General features: G+C 38.0%; 1 protein-coding gene across 8 annotated transcripts in view; it reads right to left on the reverse strand.

Annotated features, from left to right (window-relative positions):
- CYLD (CYLD lysine 63 deubiquitinase) overlaps positions 1 to 22,986 on the reverse strand; it is a 69,309-nt gene extending 46,323 nt beyond the window's left edge. For 3 of the 8 annotated variants that reach the window (XM_030297136.1, XM_030297135.1, XM_030297129.1), the window contains exons 1-5: positions 22,868 to 22,953; positions 22,229 to 22,309; positions 16,023 to 16,674; positions 14,486 to 14,788; positions 13,191 to 13,296 (exon numbers count right to left, since the gene is read on the reverse strand). In XM_030297136.1, the coding sequence (XP_030152996.1) occupies positions 13,191 to 13,296; positions 14,486 to 14,788; positions 16,023 to 16,526 (913 nt within the window). In that variant the 5' untranslated portion in view covers positions 16,527 to 16,674; positions 22,229 to 22,309; positions 22,868 to 22,953. The other 5 variants (XM_032591479.1, XM_030297130.1, XM_030297132.1 and 2 more) reach the window with 4 other exon arrangements.
- Positions 22,987 to 24,087: the final 1,101 nt, after the last annotated feature.

Genomic DNA, 24,087 nt, shown 5'->3' on the forward strand with positions numbered 1-24,087 from the left:
CCATAGACTATTTTGATGTTGGAATTGTCAGAAAAGAATTTTAAAAGAGGACTTAGAACTATCCTTAATGAGGTAAGAGAAAATATGCTCACAGTGAAGGAGAAGATAGCAATTATCTTACCAGAGAAATAAAAACTATTTAAAGAAACAAACAAAAAAGAACAAGATGGAAGTCTTAAAATACTTCTAAAACCTTAAAAAGGCAATTTCTGAAAAGAATAATTCGTTGGATGAATGAATTTAAGCCCTAAAAACACGATGCGGACGAGAGAGGGGGAAATCAGTAAAATTCAAGACAGAACAGTCGGAATTATCTAAAGAACAGATACATAAAAGTATGAGGAAAAAAAATTAACAGAGTCTCAAGGACTTCAGGCACAATACCAAAAACTCTTGACATGTATCTATCTGACATCACAGAGAGAGGAAAGACCGAAAGGGACAAAGAAAGCACTTGAAGAAATAATGGTCAGAATGTTTCCTACTTTGTTAAAAGACACAAATTTACAAATCCAAGAAGCTCAGTGAACTCCAAGCAGGATAAACATGAAGAAAACAATGCGAGGGACATCATAGTTAAACTGTTGTAAGTCAGACATAAGGAGAAATCATCAAAGTTCCCAGAGAAAAACCACATATTACGTTACACACAGAGGGGCAATGATTTAAATGACTGCTGATGTTCACCAGAAAATATGGAGGTCAGGAAATAGAGGAAAACCCCTGGAAAGCAGAACAAAAAAGAAAACAAATACCAAACAGGGAATTCTATACACACCCCAAATAGCCTTCAAATATGAAGGCAAAATAAATACATTTCAGATAAAAGAAAATTATGAATTAATTAAAGTTAATTAAAATTAAAAGAAATTCATTTCTAGAAGAACTGCATCCTCAGTCAACAATAAAAGTTTTTCAGGATGAAGGGAAATGTTAACAAGTGGATACTTGGATCTTTTTTTTTTTTTTAATTTTTTAAAATATTTATTTTTGAGATGGAGGCAGAGTGAGAGTGGGGGAGGGGCAGAGAGAGAGGGAGACACTGAATCTGAAGCAGGCTGCAGGCTCTGAGCTGTCAGCACAGAGCCCGATGCAGGGCTCGAACCCACAAACGGCGAGATCATGACTTGAGCCGAAGTCGCACACTTAACCGACTGAGCCACCCAGGCGCCCCGATACTTGGATCTTTTCATTTCTAAAATATATATGACTATTTTGGCAAGAAATACGACATATTCTTGTGAGTTTTTAATGTACGTAGATGTAACATACTTAATAGTATCAAGGAGGGGAAGGGGTAACTAGACTTACATGGTAGCAAGGCAACTACATTTTACATAAAGTAGTACAATATTAACCCTAACTACACTAAAATGTTAAGGATATATACTTCATCCCTGGAGAAAGCACTAAAAGCAATATAATGATGGAACGCAGCTAGAAAGTCAATAGAGTAACATATACTTCTTAAAATTTTTCAAATAATCTTCAAAAAAGTAGAAAAAAGTATAAGAGGAAGGAAATAAGGGGACAAATAAAGAATAGATAATAAAATTATAGTTCTAAACTCAATAATAATACCAATTATGACATTAAATGCTACCAGGTTACACAACAATGAAAAGACAAAGATCATCAGAATAGATTCTTCAAATTATATGCCATCTGAAAACAAGCAGGAGAGAGAGTAGGAAAAGAAATGAGTAAAGGGAGGGAAAACATCTCAATCCAATAGCACAGTGGGGGTAAAGCAGAAAAGAAGGACAAATAGAAAACACATGAGGCAATAGAAATAAATCTAATTATTAGTAATAACTATTAACAGATTAACCCTTCAGTTAAAGTACCCAAATCACCAAACTAGATGAAGAAAAAAAGATTTCCCACCATATACTGCTATAAAAAAGCACGCCTCAAACATAACTGACTGAAAAAGAGAAATACCTGGAAAATACTAACCAAACACAATCTATCCACACCATACAAAACAGAATTTAAGACAAAAGAGTTACTAGCAATGAAGACAGCTACTATATAATGACAAATAGTTCAAATCACCTGGAAGATACAACAATTTCAAACTCTAAGTACTCAAAAATTCTGAACTTATATGCAGCAAGTAATTAGTTCAAAATTAAAGCAAACACAGAATTAAGAAACCCATTATTGTGTTAGAAATTTTTAATATATCTTGTTCAGTAACTGATAGATCCAGCAATTAAAAATTCAGTAATGATACATAAAATTTGCATAGCATAATAAATTAGCTTGATCTAAGGGACATGTAAAATACACATGCGATGCACGCAGCTACAATTGGGGCGAACATATTCTTTTCAAGTATACGCAGAATATCTCTGTAAACTGATCACATACAAGGCCATAAGGTTGGCCTCAACAAACGTCAAAGGATTAGTATCATATTCTTGGACCATAAAGCAAATGGATTAAAAAAAAATAAAATCATGAAGGAAATTACAAAATGTTTCAAATTTAATGATAACAAGACGCTACATAACAAATTTTGTGGAATGTAGGTAAAGAGGTACATAGAGTTTATACCCTTAGATGCTTCACATTAGAAAAACTAAAAATTATTAAACTAACCATTTAAAGAGTTAGAAAGAAAAACAATAAATCCAAAAAAAGCCAAAAAGAAAATAATAAAAAACGGAAATTACTAAAATAGAAAACAAATACCTAGCTAAGATTAAGAAAGCCAAAAGATAAGTTTTTTTGAATAAATGAAAGAAAGAAACCTCTAGTAAAAAGCTGTTAGAAGAAAACAGACACAATTTTTTTGGATGAAAACAAGGACACATCTGCAGATGCTGCTGAGATTTAACAGAAAATACAAGATCTTAAGAATAATGTTATGCTAAAAACTTTAGAAAAAAAGATTAAATGGAAAAATTCATTACAAAATAACACTTTCATAAAAGACTCCGAATAGCCAAAGCAATCCTGAGAAAGAGTAAAGGCAGAAGCATTACACTTCCTGATTGCAAACTATACTACAAGGCTATAGTAATCAAAACAATATGGTACTAGCATAAAAATCAACACAAAGACCAAGAGAATAAAAATGGGAGCCCAGAAATAAACCTATGTATATATGGTCAACTAATACTTGACAAGAGCCAAGAATACTCAACGGCAAAAGGGGAGTAGTCTCTTCAATAAGTGGTGGTGGGGAAACTGGAAAACCACATGCAGAAGAATGAAACCGCATCCCTATCTTACACCCCCTCACATAAGTGAACTTGAAATAAACCAGACTTAAGTTTGAGACCCGAAACTGTAAAACTCCCAGAAGAAAACACAGGAAAAGTCCCTTGGCATTGGCCTTGGCAGTGATTTTATGAACAGGACAAGAGAAGCACAAGCTACAAAAGCAAAAACAAATAAATGAGACTACACCAAACTAAAATGCTCCTGCCCACCAAAAGAATCAATCAATAAAAAGGCAACCGACAGAATGGGAGAAAACACTTGCAAATAATACCAAATAATACCAAGGTATACCAAATATACCAAATAATACCAAGGAGTTAATATCCAAAATACGTAAGATTTCATACAACTCGACAGCAAAGAAATTAACACATGACTTAAAAATGGGCAGAAGAACTGAACAGTTTTCAAAATACACACAAATGGCCAACAGGTGATATGAAAAGGTGTTCAACATCAATAATTATCAAAGAAATGCAAACTCACACCCAAGGGACCTATGGAACACCACGGCAAATCAACATGCACACTGTGGGAGTCTCAAGAAGAGAGAGAGAAAGAGACAGAATGTCTGAAGAACTACGGGGTGAAACCTTCCCAAATTTGATGAAAGCAATGAACATAAATGTCCAAGATGCTCAACAAGCACCAAGTAAGGTGAAGTAAAAGAGACCCCCACACCAACACATTAGAATCAAACTTTCAAAAGACAAAGAACCTTGAAAGCAGCAAGAGAGAATCAACTTGTCACATACAAGGGATCCTCAATAAAGACATAGGCAGATTTCTCATCAAAAACTTTGGAGGTCAGGAGACAGTGGGCCAATGTATTCAAAGTGCTAAAAGAAAACTAATGTAAACCAAGAATCCTATATCTGAAAAAATGTCTTTCAGAAGTAAGGGAGAAATTAAGATAGTCCCAGATAAAGAAAAACCGAGGGAGTTTGTTTCCATTAGATCTGTCCTAAAAGAAACACCCAAGGGAGCACCTGCAGGGTGAAATCAAAGGACACCAGACAGTAACCTGCAAGCACAGGAAGAAATAAAGATCTCGATAAAGGTAAATACATTGGCAATTATAAAAGCTAGTATTACCGTAACAACAGTTTGTAATACTACTTTGTTTTTTACATGCTTTAAGAGACTAACACGTTTTTTAAAAAAACAATTAGCCTAAAAGCTAGTATTACTGTAACTCTGGTTGGTAACTCTACATTTTTGTTTTCTACATAATTTAGGAAGCCAATGCATTTATAACACTTAACTAGTTTATGCTTTAGGGTGTACAATGTATAAAGATGTAATTTTGTAATACCAAGAACTGAAAGGGGTGGGGTAGAGCTATAAAGAAGAGGGTTTTTTTATGTTGTTGAAGTTAAGCTATTATAAATTCAAACTAGATCACTAAAATTTGTGATGTTAAATGTAATTCTTGTGGTGAACACAAAGAAAATAGCTATAATATGTGCAAAAAGAAATGAAAAAGGAACATTTCACTACAAAAATCAACTATACACAAAAGACAATATTAATGCAGGAAATAAAGGTAAAAAAACCTATAAAAAACAAATAGCAAAATGATGGAAATAAGTTCTTCTTTATCAGTAATTACTTTAAGTGTAAATTGATTAAACTCTCCAATCAAAAGACAGAAATTTGAAGAATGGATAAACACATGATCCAACTATATATTGTCTATAAGAGACTCACTTTAGCTCCAAAGGCATAGAAATTTAAAGTGAAAGGTCAGAAATAGATATCCAAAGCAAATAATAAGCAAAGGAGAGCAGTGATGGCTATGCTAACATCAGACAAAAGAGACTTTAAATCAAAAAAGATTACAAGAGACAAAGAACATTTATATGTTAATGAAAGGTTCAATGCAACACGAAGATGTAACAATTTTAAACATTTACATACTAATAACACATCAGCAAAATACATGAAGCAAAAACAGAGAGTTGAAGAGAAAAAAATAGTTCCACAAACACCAGTTGGAGACTTCAATCCCCCACTCTCAATAATGGATAGAACCAGACAGAAGTAAGCAGATGGAGGACTTAAACACAATAAAACAACTAGATACAACAACAAACACAAAACACTCTGCCCAGCACCCGTATACACGTTCTACTCAAGTTTACATGGAATATTTTCAGAATAGAGCATATGTTATGCCACAAACTCTCAATAGATTTAAAAAAACAGATACCATATGTAATTTCTCTGACCGTAACAGGATGAAATTATCAAAAAACAGAAGTAAAACTGGAAAACTCACCAACGTGTGGGAATTACATAATACACTTGAAACCACCAATGAATCAAAGAAGAAATCACAAGAAAATTGGAAAATTCTTAGAAGCAAATGAAAACAAAAACACAGCATTTTAGAATCTAGGGGAGGCAGTGAAAGCAGTATTAAGAGGGAAATTTATAGCTATAAATGCTTACATTGAAAAACAAAAGAGATCTCAAAGCAACAACCTATCTTTACCATTTAAGGGACTAGAAAAAGGAGAACAAACTAAACCCAGAGCTAGCAGAAGGAAGAAAATAAGATTAGATCAGAGATTAACAAAATACAAAATAAACAACAGAGAAAAGCAATGAAATCAAAAGTTGGATTTTTGAAATGATCAACAAAATTGAGAAAACTTTAGCTAGATGGACTAAGAAAAAGAGAGGTGACTCACATTACTAAAATTAGAAATGAAAGTAGGAACATCACTACTAATTCTACCAAAATAAAAAGGATTATAAGAGAGTACTATGAACAAAAAGGAAACCCAAAATACAGGAGAAAATACTTGAAAATCATATATCTGACAATGCATTAATATACAGAATATATAAAGAACTCCTAAAACAACAGCAAAAAACCCCAAACAACCTAATTAAAAAATAGGCAAAGGACTTGAATAGACATATCTGCAAAGAAGATATACAAATGGCCAATAAACACATGGAAAGATACTCAACATTACTAATCATTAGGAAAATGCAAATCTAAATTACAATGAGATACCATTTCACACCCATTAAAATGGCTTCTATCAGGAAAACAGAAAACAAATGTTAGCAAAGATATGGAGAAACTGGAAATCTTGTGCATTGTTGGTGGGAATGCAAAATCATTCAGCCACTGTGGAAAACCTTATGGTGGTTCCTCAAAAAATTAAGAGCAGAATTACCATATAACCTAGCAATTCCACGTCTGGATATATCCCCAAAAGAACTGAAGGCAGGGTCTCAAAGAGATATTTTTACACCCAGGTTCATAGCAGCGATATTCTCAATACTCAATACCTAAAACACAGCAGCAACTCAAGCGTCCATCAATAGATAAACATATAAACAAATGTGGTATACACATATAACGGAATATTATGTAGTCTTAAAAATGAAGGGAATTCTGAGGCCACTGGGTGGCTCAGTTGGTTAAACATCTAACTCTTCCTTTCAGCTCAGGTCATGATCTCATGGTTCATGAGACTGAGCCCCCCACGTTGGGCTCTGCTCTGACAGTGCAGAGCCTGCTTGGGATTTTCTCTCTCCCTCTCTCTCTGCCTCTCCCCTTCTCTCTCAAAATAAAGACACTTAAAAAAATCAGTTTAAAAAAAAATACAGGGAATTCTGACACATGTTACAACATGGATCAACCTTGAGGACTTTACGCTAAGGGAAATAAGCCAGTCATAAAAAGGCAAGCACTGCATGATTCCACTTACATGAGGTACTCAGAGGAGTTAAAAGCATAGAGGCAGAAATTAGAAGAGTGGTTGCCAGAGGCTGGGGGTGGGGTTTGGCGAGTTACTGTTTAATGGGTATAGAGTTTCAATTTTACAACATGAAAACTGTTACAAAGATGAATGGTAGTGATGGCTCCATAAAAATGTGAATTTAGTTAATGCCACTGAACTGTATAGTTACAAATGGTTATGATGGTAAATGTTATGTGCATGTTACCACTATAAAAAAAATTTTAATTTAAATACATGTAATTTTTAAAATTTGTTTCAAATATTTTAAACATGCAATTTTTTTTTTTTATTTTAAAACATGCACAGATTAGCAAACTGGACCTAGCAACGTATGAATCATGATGAAGTTGGATTTGTATCAGAAATGTGAGGGCTGGGGCGTCTGGGTGGCTCAATCGGTTAAGTGGCCAACTCTTGAATTTTAGCTCAGGTCATGATCTCACGGTTCGGGAGTTCAAGCCCCGCATCGGGCCCTGTGCTCTCGGTGTGGAGCCTGCTTGGGATTCTCTCTCCTCCTCTCTCTCTCTCTGCCCCTCCCCTGCTCTCTCCCTCTCTGTCAAAAAATAAAAATTAAATTTAAAAAAAAATGTGAGGGCTTATTTACTATTAGGAAATTGGATTAAAAGACAAGAAATACGGGGTTATGTAAATAGACAGAAAAGTCTGATAAACTTCAACATCCATTCATGATAAAACTCTTAGCAAACAGGGAGCAGTAGATAACTTTTCAACCCTGATAAATGATGGCCGCCACAATAATATCCTATGGCAAAGATCATACTTAATAGATCAAGAGCAAGATCAAGATGGCTGATACCACCTCCACTTCTATTCAACGTGCATTTAAAAGTTCATAGAGCTAAGACAATAAGAAACCATATTTTAAAAATAAAACATACAAGGATTAGAAAGAAGAGTTAAACTATTAGTATTTGCAGATGATAATGACTAGTTACTAAAAAAGTAATCTACTTTAGTAATCTACTTTAGTAATCTACAGTAATACTGTAGTAGCTACAGTAATTCTACTGAGAATAAAAGATTTTAAGGGCCCCTGGGTGGTTCGGTTAGCTGAGTATCTGACTTTGGCTCAGATCGTGACCTCGCGGTCAGAGGGTTTGAGTCCCGCGTCAGGCTCTGTGCTGACAGCTCAGAGCCTGGAGCCTGCTTCAGATTCTGTGTCTTCCTCTCTCTCTGCCCCTCCCCTACTCATGCTCACTTTCTCTCTCTCTCAAAAATAAATAAATATTTAAAAAATAATTTAAAAAAAGATTTTAAAAAGACTGTCTGCAACAAAACTCAGCCCACAAAAGTCAACTGAGATAACACTTAACACCAACTAGGCTGGCTAGAATCAAAAACTCAGATAATAATAAATGTTGGCAAGGGTGTGAAGAAATCAGAACCTTTATACAATGCTGGTGGGAATGCAAAATGGTGCAGCCGCTTTGGAAAACAGTCTGACAGTTCCACAAATGCTTAAACCCAGTTATCAAGTGACCCAGCAGTTCCACTCCTAGGTATATACCCAGAAAAAAGGAAAGCATACGTCCACACAAAAACTTGTACACAAATGCGATAGCAGCATTATGTACAGCAAAAGATGGAAGGAACTCAAGTGTCCTTCAACAAATGAATAAACGAAATGGGGTACATCCATACTACGGCATATTATTTGGGCATAAAAAGGAATAAAATAAGGATACGTGCTACACCATGGTGAACCTTGAGAACATTCTGCTACACGAAGGAACCAGTCACAAAAGACCACATGTTAAGTGATTCTATTTATATGAAACGTGCAGAATGGACAAACATCCAGAGACAGAGAGTGGATTAGTGGTTGGTTAGGACTAAGGAGGAGGAAGAGACAGGACAGTAATAGCTAAAAGGTACAGGGTTTCTTTGTGAGGTGATGAAAATGTTCTACAACTGGCTATAGCGATGACTGCACGTATCTGTAAATATACTAAAATACACTGAATGGAACAGCTTAAATGAGGGAGATATATGGTATGTGAATTAGGTTTCAATACAACCGTTCTCTAAGAGTCGACTGTATTTCTATACATCACAGAAAATTGTTAGAAAACATGTTTTACTTTATAACGTATCAGAATGCATGCAAGAAATGGAGAAATGTATAAAATTTTACTAAAAAGAGATTAAATAAATGAAAGGTAATGCAATGTTCATGTATTAGAAATTTCACTAAATAAAAATGTCTCCTCAAATTACTCTACAGGTTGACTACAGTTCCAACCAAATCCCAACAGAACTCTCCTGTAATGTCGGAGAAGCCGACTGTTAAATTTACAACGAAGAGGCAAAGGCCAACAATAGCCAAGAACAAACGGGGAAGTGTACTCTCCAGCTATAAAGCTTCTTGTAAAGCTATGATAATGAAGGCCTAGAGGTCTCAGTGTAAGGAAAGAGTAGAGCCCAGGAAGAGGTCCATATATACCCGTGTTGAAACTTGATTTATACGCAGCAAGCATGGTAGATCAAATTGGGTACGTGTCCCTCATCTCCCACACAAAATTAAATCTAGATGGGTTGTAGACTTAAACGTGTCTATTAACCTTTTTGAAGACAATGTGGAACGGCAGGAAAATTCAGAAGAGCAATGAGGCAAGACTAGTGCTCCTATTAAAACATACTATAAAGAATCGTTAAAAACAGTGTGGTACTGAAGCATGAGCAGGCAGAAGAGAAAGTCCAGAAATATGCCAAAGCATATATGGGAATTGAGTATGGTAAAAGTGGCATCTCAAAGGAGCAGGAAAAAGGTGAACTTTTCATCAAAGATGTCGGGACAACTGGGCAGCTATCTGGGGAGGGGGACCTAAACTAGATCCATATATCACATTATATATCACATAAAATAAAAACGGATCAAAGATATATATACAATAAAACCACAAGAGCAATGTAAGAGAACGTGGGGAAATGCCTATATAACCTTGGAGTAACTCATAATTCAACTACATAAAAATTTTAAAATTCTGCACGGCTAAAAACACCTAAAGCAAAGTCAAAAGACATGACACTAAGTGAGACAAGCCATTTACAAAGGACCAAATACTAGAAGATTCCACTTGTATGAAGTATCTAGAATAGGCAAATTCATAAAGACAGAAAGTAGAGAACAGAAGTTACCAGAGGCTGAGGGAAGGGAGGAAAGGGGAGTTATTTCATAATGCATATAGAGTTTCTGTTTGAGATGATGAAAAAAGTCTGGAAATAGAGGTGATGGTTTCACATCACAGTAAATGTATGTAATGTCACTGAATTGTACACTGACAAATGGTTAAAATGGTAAATATTGTTACATTTATCTTACCATAATTTTCAAAAATGAGGACAACCAGATAAAAAAGGACGAGTTACAAATGAGAGTTGGCAAGTAGGAAACATTTACACCCCATATCATAAAACAGTTGGCTTTCCTGACACATAAAAAAGAAACTGGTAAGAAAAAAGGCCAATAATCCAATTTAAAAAAATAAACAAGGTATGAATATACAGGTCACAGAAAGAAATACACAAATTGCCCTTAATCATAGGAAAAGATGCTTAACTTCATTCAAAACCTCATTCAAAATGGAAATTAAAACTATACTGAAATAGATTTTTCACCTCTCAGACTGGGAGAAAATTCAACAACATACTCTCATGCAAAGTCCATAAAAAAAAGTCACCCTCATATTCTGCTGGTAACTGTTATATACACTGCTTAAGGCAATGTAGTAATATCTAGAACAATACAAGTTCATGGATCTTTTCACCAAATGACCCCACTTCTCGGAATTTATCCTATAGATTTGCTAGCGCATGTGGGATACTATTACTTTGTGATAGTAAAAAGTTAGAAACAACCCAAATATACGTTGGTAGGAATCTGGTTAAATAAATGCAGTGGAAAAGTATACCAACAGCTCCAAGATATAGATTTAAGAGAATAAGACAAGGTGCAGAATAGTATAAATTGTATGCTTTTTATTTAAAAAGGGAAGGGAGAATATGTGCTTATACTGTATAAAGAAGTTCTGGAAAGATATACAAGAAACTAATAAAAATAGTTAGCAGTGGGAGGCAAGGGATGGAATGAGGAGGTACCGGAAGTGGAGGAGATAAGAATGGAAATGAGATGTTCTACTGCGCTTTTTTTGTTATTTTGATTTGAGATATGTAAATATTTTTCTTATTAGAAGTTATTTTAGTAACTTCGTAAGGGTTTCCAATTCAAGGGTATATGCATTAGTCAAAACTCAAATGACACAACATGTATTTTGTTACGTGTCTGTCTTAACTCAAAAGGAAAAAAAAAAAACCCTAAACTTCTCTCTGGTTAATTATATGTGTGCTGGTGTCTGCGACGTACTCTGAAATGCATACAGAAATAACATGGGTTAGTGAACAGATACAGGAATGGATACCTGGAAAAGCAAGCACAGTAAAAATGTCCCTTGTAGAGTCTAGGTAGGTGGTAGGTATAGGATTTACCCTAAAATTCAAGAAAAGCCGAGTTTGTCGGACTTTTACAAAGCAAAATCGAAACCAAGCCCTTATTTGAACCCCATACCTCCAATTAATGTACTCTTGCTATACAGCTAAAAGCCAAAGTAGAAAGCATTTCGTAACTCAGCAAAACAAGCATTTATTACTTGCCAAGCCAACAAGGAACAGGAGAAGGGCAAACAGTGCAGGCTAGAAGGAATCCTAAGGATCATCTAGTAATAGCCCCTTCATTTTTACAAAAAAATAAAAAAAGTTACTGAGGACCTGAAATGACCTGTGGGACACTCCAAAGTGTTCTGCATCAAAATGAGGAAGAAGGGAAAAAAAATACCGGGAGCGGAAAAATCATCTTGTTCGGTTATGATCCCTGCTTTAGTGAAATTCAGCTTTTATAGAATTAGAGACAAAACCCATTTCCATGGAAACAATATTCCCAAGTATCCATCTGAGGCTGAGAAGGATGCTTTTCTATGCAAGTCTTCACATCCAAAGTGTATACACAAAGGGTGAGGAGGGACTGAAAAGAGCAGAGCCTTTCAATCAGACAGGTCTGGATTTGAATTCTGGCTCTACCACCTACTTGATCCTAGCCAACCTCAGCACTAGCTAAGCCCCAGTTTTTATCGGCAAAACAGGCAATAATTAAGACCTTAAAATTGGGGGGACGTCTGGGTGACTCAGTCGGTGAAGCCTCCGACTTCGGCTCAGGGCATGATCTCGCGGTTCGTGAGTTCGAGCTCCGTATCTCCCTCTCTGTGTCTCCCTCTCTCTCTGTCTCTCTCTCTCTCTCTCAAAAATAAATATTTTTTTAAGTTAAAAAAATAAAAAGACCTTATAAACTTGTCAAGAATGTGAAGAAGTATAAGTCATCTAATTCATGGATGCATACATTGGTGGCTACTGAATGTAGGCTTTCTGACATTTATTCATGGCTGCATAATGATCAACTAAAAGCACCACCTATGAATGCCTCTGTCAGTTTCATGATTAACATACTATCAGCCAACTAGCCTGGAACTGGAACTCTGCTAAGGTGGGGGGGAGGGGGGGGAAGATGCTGTTGATTTTTGCCATCAATGGGAATTTATCAATTAGTTGACAGTGGCCATTAGGTGCTACTTGTTTACAGGAAATAAAAGGCGGCTTAATGTTTTTTTGTTTTGTTTTGTTTTGTTTTCTTAAGGTGTAAAGTTGGGTGATCTGACTCGAGAGTCATGAATCCTGATCAATTACAGCAGCTCAAAACTGGAAGAAATCTCAAAGGGCACGCAGGAAGAATCCTCTCCACAGTATATTATGTCACATGACGTGACCAACTTCTGCTTACAGGCTTCTAGTTTAAACCAGGCTCTTACTCAAACAGGTAGCAGGTGATTTATTTTCTAACTCTTCCAATGATCAGAAAGGGCTTTTTCCCCCACTTAGAATCAACAGGTAATGAAAAGTTAACGATAATGTATAAATGCCACCCCACGCTCATATGCTTTTGGAAATAAAAAGTCTGTAAGTATTATTCTCATTGGGAGATAAGATAGGATATTCTATTTGATAACAATTCCATAGGACAAGACGTCAAGTTCCAAAAATGCATCTTGAAGCTTATATTTACATAATAAAACACATCTTAGGAACCCTGCCTTAGTAATACATAAAAACACAAAGAAAACATACCTGGGATGATATCATTGATATGCAAGAGAATTGTACTTTCAACACTTGCAAAACTACAAAGTTGCACCCCATCAAATCTTCCATCCCAGTTGCCAATAGGATTATCCTAGAAATTAAGCAATACAGTTTTAAAACCTGTCTCAATAAAACATGAATACAAAAATCTGTATTTTCCAGAAAAGGATCTTCCACAAGATTTTACGCTGGCAAACTTTAACTATTTTTCCTAAAAGAAAAAAAGAACATATCAGAAACAACTGCCACAGTAATAAAGCTTTTGGTGTGTTTTTGCTTATTTGTTTTTTGGTTTTGTGTTGGTAAAAATGAGATCCAAGAATAATCAAGGTACACTAAGCCCATAGACAAGCAAGGAATTGAAAGGATTCCTCCTACTTTACTGGACAACAAATGCTAGTCTACATAACACCCATCTGCATAGGAAGATTCATTAATAATACATTGTTTCACCCAGAAATCGGCCCCTAATTAAGCCTACCTTGTTCTAATTACTTTTACACTCCCTGAGCACTTAAATATTCTATTTGAACCCCTGTGTGCATTTCTGTACACAGAAGATCTATTGTTTATTGTTCTTTTGACATCTTATGGATATGTAAGAGTTCCCTCCAAAATAGACTTCTATATTTAATTATTTTATATTCCAACAGAGCACCAAGGAGTATAGTGCTGTTCATGGAGTCAGATTAAGAGACAAGCCAGTCAGACAACTGCCCTGAGCACCAATGTGTACAACATGCTGTCGTTGGAAATAGATGAGGAATACTGTGTTTGCCAGAACTTTCCTTTCCAGGAGCGCACTAGAGGGGTTTGGAATGCACACGCGCACAGGCCAACTAAAGGACAGACAGAGGTAGGGAAAAGCCAGTGGGGCAAAACTCTAGGCAGCCTGCCAAGAGGATCCTCAGACTGCCATCCATATTAGCAAAATATTATAAAGAGAATGGGGGGCGGGGGGAATCTTTTCAAGATAAAGAAAAACAAGATATCATGGAACATCTCTGGATGGGGCTTTTTTTTTCCTGTTTATTGGTCAGCTATCATAGAGCAAATTTAAGGATTGAAACATTACTCCAGTTTATTCAAACTGGAAAAAGAGTAAATGTAACTCCATATCTAGACTCCTGTCCCACGTCAATGTTCCTCTACCAAAGATAAATTAGAAGATGTTTTTTACGTTACCCTTTTAAATACTCAAAGTGCTCAATTTGTACCTAAACTGGTCGTGAAACTAATAGATACACCCACAAAGATAATCTATTCCAAATGTTTCTTACCATGTCCACACCGACAAAATATCCTAAGCTTTCTTTCCCAGGCAAGACGTCGCAGAATATAACTGTGCCGGACTCTGTGGTTTCTCCGAGCTTCAAAGAAACTCTGGAGTTTATCTCCAGGGGCGGAAGTTCCATCTGCACGGTGTCCCCTGGACCTGCATAATCACTTTCCAATCCATTGTCATCATCTTCCAGGATTTCTAGCTTGTCCAACGCAACAAACACTCCACAGTCTTCATCACACTGGAAAAGCTGTTTCCCTTGATATATCCCGTCAGTAAAACCTTGGCCACGGCCTTCTTCCTAGTTTTCAAGTGAGAGGGGGAAAAAAAATGACTGATAAGGTAGAGAAGAAATGAAGTAAGATGATCCATAAGAAACAAAGATCCACTCCGGGGATTTCAGAGAAATCACTGGGAAAATTCCGAATGACAGAGATAAGAAATATAATTATTAGCAGTTGCTGGTGAATTTCGAGTGTCTAAAAAAAAGGAAAAAAGAAGCTGTATCTGATGCTGAAATATAATTAATTAATTAATTAATTAATTAAAACTCATAATTCCACTGTGAGAGAGCCGGGCTAGATTCTACATCTCAATACGAACAATAACTTTGTCATAAAAAGAAAAATTTACTTTAAAACCACGATAACGTTAGCTCCATTTACTGAGTACTTACTATGTGCCAGCCACCACACCGACTCTTGAATCAATGTATCACAAAAAAACGCTTCAAGCTGTGTGCTGGTTTCATTATTTTACAGATGAGGAAGCAGCTTTAGGAGAAGTAGCTTGGGTAAGTAACCTGGCAGCCCAACTGGTAAATAGTATAGCTGGGATTCAGATCTCTTACTTGAGATCTTTACATCTCTTACAACTGGCTGCTTTAGAAACTTTTTGATCATGAAATTCTATATGCAAGAATGTAAAAAATGTAACTGACATTTAAGCTCTTGAGAACATTAACTTTGGAAATGAATCACGGAGTTGTTGGTTCTCCCCTCAGGAGAAAGAAGTTCCTGGGTCATTTTCACATATATTATCAGGGACAACTATAAGCCATTTTAAATTGCCGCACCTTCTTTTTTGAAAATCTTATATCTAAGTTTCATGAACTTAAGAGCACACCCTAAGAAAAACTGAAAGACCTACAGTTACTACGGTCACAAGATAATTCATAATTTTGTGAGGTGATTAATTCAATTATAATTGGCAGAGTTCACTTTTAGCACAGACAATGTTAAAATTTCTAATATTGGAAACGCTTCAACAATTACATGATCTATGTGTATTTCCTACTACATTAGGTAGTTTTTAAAAAGTTTTCAATGCATCATCTTTACGTTATCTCAATTTATCATTAAAAAGTAAATCCTAAGAACTGTGAATATTAAAAACTACGGGAGACTTCTGGAAAAACTTCTGTTGTATTTAATTTAAAGGGGTAAAAAAAAAAAAACAAACATGTGTGCATACAAATATACACAGAAAGAAACACAAACACGCACAAGCTCACTAAAAAGGTTTATCAAACTTACCAGCAGTTCTACTCCAAAGAATATTCCCGATACTGTCCTCTCTGCTAATAAGGGTCCTCTGAAGCGCACAACTCCAGGAAATTTTTCTTCCCCGGATCTCAGCTGTACTTTCACAGGGCAGCCCACATCTATCTGGAGGCCTTTACTCAGTCTGTTTCTGTTTTTAAACAGGCTGAACCTCTCTTCACAATTGGTAATTGCCAAAAGCAACTCTGTGAATTTTTCATTTATTTCTACAACATCCTTTTCATCAACAAAGAGAACTGCGTGTGGTTGCTCTAGGATTTTTAATCCAATCTGATTTTTCTTGCCTTTTGCAGACGGAATCCTCGAGTGCCCCACAGAACGATCTTGGATATACTGTCCTATACTCCCCTTTGGTACTTTAAGGAGCTTTTGCGTTTGTTTGTCTGTAACACTGCATTCTTGAAGAAGCAAATAAAAAATCCGCTCTTCCCAGTAGGGTGAAGTAACTTTTTCTTGGCTCCATAAGCCTGAACTCATGGTGACATTAACTCCGAAATATTAACTCAAAAAAAAGGGAACTACTAAGTTTGTAGGAAAACCACAAAAGATAAATTCACTGGCAGTCCCAAAGCACGTTTTTAGCAATTTGGTGTCCATGCTGTAACAAGACAGCAAAGCAAAATGCCTGGAGGACAAGCAAAAAGAAACTTTACACTTTATTCTACATGAGCTAAAATCAAGGTTAAAGACTTAAGATCTCATTTGATTAGTAAAAGCACACACATAAATGAAATACTTCCAAAATTACCTAAAAAGGCTAAAAGACATGCATCACTTGTACCTACTGTAACGTTGCATCTTTAATTAAGGAGATCCAATTGTAAAGTAGCTTCAAACACAATACAATAATGTTTGTTTCCATGGCAATGCAATGTATAAAATCAAATTCTAGTAAAAGATAACATTCTATACAGATTTAAACATATATATGCATTTTTAAGCTTTAAAAAGTAGCATTTTTAATAGATCAGGCCTAACCTAAATGAGTAAGTTGCTGCATTTCAGCAAAACAGACATCAGTCAAAGAGGCTATTATTTCTGTACACGTGGTTTAAGTGAAAAGTTACCCATCATAATTATTATGCTGAACATCTTTTATCAAAAAAACATAAATCATATTCTGAAACTGTAACCATGATTCATTTATCTGTGCTCCCTATTTTGATAATGGATCATTTACTTGATCTCTGATTCAGTTTCATTCCTTTCATCATGTACATTTTGTCCTTAGACAGGCAAATGTTAATCATATTAATCGGAGCCATCATTTAATTTCTCATAATCTCAAATATCAGGTATTGTAAATCTGATGATAGTAAAGATGTTAAAAATCAATTTTGTAGCCATTAAAACTCGGACTACATAACAAAGAACGTAACTGTAGTACAGTAACAAACACCACAATTTTAACTATGTTATGCTAGAAAGAAAAACATAAAAAGACTATTTCCAGTTTCAAATCTTCACTGAAAATTTTGACAATACTAGTCTTGCACAATTAAAACAGCCTTCGCAACCCTACCTTAACTGGGGGTTAAACACTATGCGATTTCACTAAATCAAATTCAGAATTCATTATTTTAATTAATTATCTTACTGAAAGAAAATAGTCCTTATGTATTCTCTGGGACACGAGTGTGGCTATTTGGTTTCTAAACACAGTTACTTATTCCCTCCTTCTTTGAGGTAGATTTATCCACCATTCTGAGTAACAGCAACAGTTGATTGGACTATCATATTTCTCTCGTTTCCTCTTGGAATTTAAAAATAAATACTCCTAAAAGTAAAGAACCAAATTTTCAGTTTAATAATTTAACTTAATGATTAAATAATCGGTCAAATCTATACAAAGAATGTATCATTAGATAATGAAGTGCTCTCTAATGGTGAGGTTTTTTAAAAGTCTGTCCCACTACAACCCAGAACGAGACATGTAAATTACCCAAGACCAGATAAAGAGTTTGGCATCCCTTTAAACCAATACTCTTGAAGTATCTGTGCAACATTTAGTAAAAAGCAGGGGTAGAGCTGGCTTAAAGTGGTTCTCTCTCTGTCTCTCTGTCTTTTTTTTTTTTTTTTCTTTTTTTTATAATGTGTTTGTCTTAATTCCACTTGAGGGCACTGTCTACTTCGGCAGGAACAGAATCAATTTATATTTGCCACTTACATAAGACACCTGTGGAAACCCCTATCTTGGCACCATTATGAGCAAAAACCCCTCATGAAGGCTACTCAAACAGCAACCCAAATCCTTACTTTGGCTGCATTCCTTTAAGGTACCAAAATGAAGTATTTGTTGTTTCTGACTAAAATTCTTCTCAAAGATCAACAGGGAAATAGCCTTTTCTGAATCACTGAGTTATCAATATGAATATAAACTTGTCACCTGACTCTCAATATACAAAGATGTCTGTTACTTTGTTGAAAGGCTTTGTGAGTTCTTGGGTCTGCTTTCTATAGATTTACAGTCCTTGATTTTCCCTTGCAATCAGCCATTTTCTGTGGTTTCCTGCAATGTGTATTTGGCTCATTTTATGGCCTTGTTGCTTTCCAACTTACTGCTTCTAATCGGTTCTGAGAAGCCAGAGGATGAAATACGTTTGTGTGTTTAAAAAAAAACAAACAACAGTAACTAAAAGAGGTATACAGAAATTCTGAACAGCCTTTTAGGAGTAAAGCACAGAGGCTTTACTGCATTGACCTCGTTTGGGTTACTCCCGGAAGGAGGAGAGAGTCAAAGAGCAACTTCTAAAAAAGCGTGTTGTTTTGTTCTCCTTATAAATGTATTTAAATATTTCTGGCCAAAATTGCTTTTGAAAGTATGGTAATTCTATTTAGAAAAGGAATGACTTTTTAAAATTCCTAAAAATTACACCTTCAAATATTAAAATTAAGAACGTCCTTGAATCTTAATATTGTATACCCACCATTCCTACCCTGTTGGCTCTCTAGATTAATAAGTCATGTCATGATTTAAAATAAAACCCACCAGTGGGTCATGAAATATTACCAAGACAAAACTAAATTGCTATACGTAATGCATTAGGACACTATGTTTTAAATGAATTTGATTACAGAAGTGTTTTATGCAAGTCATTTAAGAGACAGTCCACAGTAAAATTTAATATAACTACTTTGGTTTATAAAAAAGTGGAAGGCAATTTAACAACAGTTATTAAGAACTGTATTTTACAGTGAGCACACAAGGAGAGCTTTTCTCTAACCTGAGTTAGCACAAGTGGCAGTGAGCTTAAACTCGATAAAAGCAGGGATCACGTTAGACAACTAGAACGGACAGAGCAAAAGTTCATAAAATATTGAAAAAGCATTACCCAAAAATAAAAAGGCGGTGGCCTTTCCTCTTTCGGAAAGTACACATTAAGAAAGAATAGGTTTGCAACTACATTAAACACAGATTCTCTTCATTGCAACTGACAGAGAAAGGTGAATGGGGAACTTGATGACTCTACAACGATACAAGATAATAAATTTCATGATTGTTAATATCTCCATACACTGGCACTGCAGCAGATATAGGTTAATAAAGAGACTTTCCTCCACCCTAGAAATGAATATTATGACAACATTCTTCTTTCCCTGGGACATGCACAATAGTTAAATTAAGTCTTAAGCATCCAAGCCGTAAAAACTAAAGACTACAACGGGAAAGACATAAAAGACACCGTCGATGAGTTATCAATCAAGGTTTGCTGGTGTGTTGAGTATTTCTGTGCACTCAGCACAGTGTTAGATACTGGGAAATATGGCAGATTTAAGATATGATAACTGCCCTACTTTGTGTTCTCTTACTACCTTTCAGGTCTAATTGGTTTAAAATTGCCTCTAATCGTATACTTCACTGTGAGTGTAAATATATCACAAATGATTCATCTAAATGCCATCGTACTTATTTCAGGCTGGGAAATGGAGTGATTATGAATATCCTGATAATTACTCTAAGTGCTGAATGAAGATTACCAAAGAGGCGGAATGCAATGATGTCTTTAACTCTAAACCATATCGAACAGAAGAAGGCCTTTCTTTTAACAACATTCCAGATGAGGGAATGGTTCAGGGTCACAAAGATTTGAAAATGTGTCTGGTTACCTGAGCTGGTTGAGGGTCTGGATTCTGAATAAATGAGAGTCTAATGGCACTAAAATAAAGTCACTGAATCAAGATGAGGGTTGAAAGACACAAATAACTACCAGTTTCCTATCAATGCAATGAAACGCTGGTCAAGAAATACATTTTATAGGAAAATATTAAAGGTCACAATTACCACGTTCTAAAAGACAACATGTGGTACAAATGAACATAATCAGCTACATACAATTGACAACGGTTGTCTAGAAAACACAATGTCTTTTTAATTCCCAAGCTATCAGGTTATACCGTTCAAAGAACCTCACTGAAGAAAACAGAGACAGATCTAATTCAAGAACGTTTCACATCTTCTCAAATGTCCTGACTTGTTCCAAAAACCAAAGGAGACTGTGCAAATCAGAATAAAACTTCACAATACTAAAATACTGCCCCTCATTATGAATGGACAGGAAGGTCAGCATGAATACCAAAGTAAGAAGACACACAGGACTTCTTCCAAAAGCTTCTAGATAGCTAGAATAATCACCATTTTAAGAAAGGATATCTCTCACTAAAAGAACAAGTTTGTAAGTGTTATACTACTAAACGGCTGGAAAACAGAGATTCCATGAGCAGAAAAGACAGTCAGTTTTATTTTTCTTCACATACTAACTTGTGACCCAAGCACACAAGGATTCAGTCTGTAAAGCAGGCAGGACTTACAAAGTTAAAAAATGGCCTGTCTCCTGCATCTGTATTTATATGAACAAGGAACCCTGCGGTCGCACTAGAGTTAAACCTGGCCACGACACTTCCAAACTGTGAATTCCCCAAGTCCTGTATCTTCGGATGTCTAGCTCCCGAGCCAGTGCCTGGCATGTCATGGGCATTCCGTAGATGTGAAATGAACAGACGATTTGGTTAACTCAGGTGCAAAAGCGAAAGCCAAAATTCCATTTCCTCATCTTCACTGTTTAAGTGATTAAAAGCCTCTTCCAGGTTAAAAGGGAAGCAAACAAACAAAAAGTATACTTTACTACATCTCAGAATGAATGAAGTCATGGTCAGTGTTAACCCCCCTACATTGCTACACGAGAGAAGAAACAAACAAATCTTTCACAATTGCAAAAACAAGTTCTGAGGTTCATCTGAAATTGGTTTCCTAGATCGTCACACCATGTCTGATGCCTGTAAGTGCTGTGTAACCAATCAAAGTACCTTGACAAATTTAGGACCAGAGTGTGGAAATCAGGAACAAAATAGTAATCGTTTGATGAAGAGGGTAATGACTCCTTTGTCTCTTCTTGTGTTAGAGTTACAGACTTCCATAAATCAGGCAAAATTACAGTTTAGGCATGCCAGACCACAAGAAATCACTGCTGCTGCGGGCTCGTTGTGTGTAACAGTGCCTTGGTCTTACCGGCTCTTCGCAAAAGTTACCATCCAGAGGAAGGCTTCTTCAAGGGCAATACTGTAACATTTTGCAGCAGAACATTAGAGAATGTTCTGGGTGATATCAACATTTGCAGTACATGAACTTCCACAAGAACCCCCAGCAAATCATTTTCTCCTAATACTGTTCCAGTTCAAATCCACCCACTACCCAGTGGGGAATTGGCAGGCTAAATCCTCAGGGCCATTCAGTCTACTTGGGGCGTGAGGGGGTGTGCAGAAAACCAGCACTTGAATGAACAACCTCCCTCAAGGCCCGGATTTTTCTCCAGCGAGCCAATGGCTGCAAAAGGAACAATCTTATTAAGATCTCTATTAGCTCCAGTTCAAAAGCAAGGTAAGCAATGATCCTCAGCCCAGCCGAGGCTACAACTACACAGGGAGACTGGGGAGAGGATGGGGGCAGGGATGTTGGGGGCTGAGAGACACTGCAAGGCTTGGTGGCTGGAAGATGACAACCACCCTAAAACATGCAAATGCCACAGGGTGGAATAGAAAAGATGCCAAGTACATGAATAACCGGGCAGCTGACCCAGCTGAGAACCAAATCCAGGAACACGATCTTCTGTCAAGACTTCCCGATTTCCCCCACAGATCGTTAATACGATCGTAAAGAAAAACAAAAAGAAGGAAAAGAATACCTTGTCTCGACAGAGCGCACCTTTCAACTAATGAACTCCAGGTTGTTGTACAAAACCATCCTCACCCTGGAAAGGGGGAAACTGAAAGAAAAAGCAGAACACGCCATTAACGAGGCCAGAACCCCGACTGCTGCTCTTCCTGGACAGGGGCCACCAACACCCCCAAACCGACGGAACGATACGCCCCCCTCGACTCCGAGAGGAGATAATACAGCCCAGGGCTCCCGAAGCCAACAGCGACCGTCGGGAGCCGACCAGCGGCCCGTGCCTCGGTTTCCCCGTCTGTAAATGGAGGAGACCGCAGGCGGAGACGGTTTCCTGCGCGGCTCTCACCCCAAGTCCTCGCTCCCCCGGAGGTCCCGGCGGCGGCGACCAGGCTCCCACGGCTCGGGAGCCCTCTCAGGAAGCCGGGGGGAAGGGTGGGGGAAGCCCCGGGGGTGAGGAAGCCCGGGCTGACGTCAGCGGGCTCAACACCCCGCGGGCCTGGCCGGCTCCGGGCCAGGGCAACTAACGGGCCGGCGCCTAGGGCCCGACGACCGCGGCGGCGGCGGCTGGAGGCGTCCGGAGGCCGGGCAGGGACGCCCGAGGGGACCCAGGCGCCAGCCGCTCGCCGGCTCAACCGCCCGTTCTCTCACTCACCTCGGGCGGCGGGGCGTCGCCCCTTCCCCAGCTCGGCTAGCCCGCGTCCCGGTTCGGCCCCGGCGCCCCACACCCACCGCCTTAATATTTACCTCCGACGCGCGGCCCCGGCGCAGCCGAACCTGCTACCTGGGCCCGCCCCCACCTGCCCCGCCTCCGAGCCGCCCAGGGGGGTGAGAGCGAGCGGGGGCGAGGGGGCAACCGCCGCGCTAACCAATCACAGCCCGAGATGCGTTTCTGTGCACGCGCTGATTGGGCGGCCCAGTGACAGACCTTCCTCCAATGGCTGCCGGCCCGGAGTCGGCTGAAGGGACTTTCCGCTCCGTCAAGCTCGGTCGAGCCAAAGGGAAAGCGGAGGGGAGGGGCAGAGGAGCCGGGGAAGGTGGGGGACGGAGAGCTCTGGCTGATTGGGCAAAAGACTGGGTGCCGCGTTACCATTGGCTAACACCCGAGCCGGGGCGGGGCTCTTGTGCTGCTCCCTGCTCCACCTCCCAGGCCGGGGTCTTGGCTCGGGGCTTAGCTGTCAAAACTCCTGCAGGGAGTTTGGGGCCAGGGTGGAGAGCAGTCCAGACGCGAGGTGGTACTAGAATTTCAGGATCCCATGAAAAAGCAAAGCTTTAGAATCAGACCTAAGTTTGAATCCTTTGCTCTTTCAATTAGTAGCCGCGCGACTCCTAAGCCTCAATATCCTAATCTGTAAAATGGAGATCATCGTTATGACCTGTCCTACAGAAGCACCGTAGATGAAGTTCCTGACACATAGCAGGAGCTCAGTCATGTTAAATTTCTTCTCCCTCAGATTGGGCCCGGGACTTCTGCCGTTTCTGAACCTCTGTTGCCACCTATCCCAGTTTGGAGGGACGTCTCCTTAGAGTGGTGAAAAAGGGATTTCCACACGCCGCCTCACTCAGCTCTGCACCCCTGGCCACCAGCCAGGACTTGGGGTGTAGTTAAGGATCTTTCAATTAGAAGGGAGGTTTCTGATTCCCCAAAGTGCTCAAAATATTTAAGGAAGTGCTTTTTATAATCAGTCCCAGAGCCTTGCAGCATACCATGCCTTGCTGCACTGGATACTCCTGTTAATTAATTCCTTCTCCTTTGACATTTTAAGTACCAATTATAGGAGAAGGTGATTAATACTAAGGAAAGGAGGGGGGGGGTTGTGTTTAATCATGAGAGGGAAAATTTCCCCAGTGGAAAGTGACACTTCTGAAGATCTG

This window comes from Lynx canadensis, chromosome E2, assembly GCF_007474595.2.
Source record: "Lynx canadensis isolate LIC74 chromosome E2, mLynCan4.pri.v2, whole genome shotgun sequence".
Classification (NCBI taxonomy): domain Eukaryota; kingdom Metazoa; phylum Chordata; class Mammalia; order Carnivora; family Felidae; genus Lynx; species Lynx canadensis.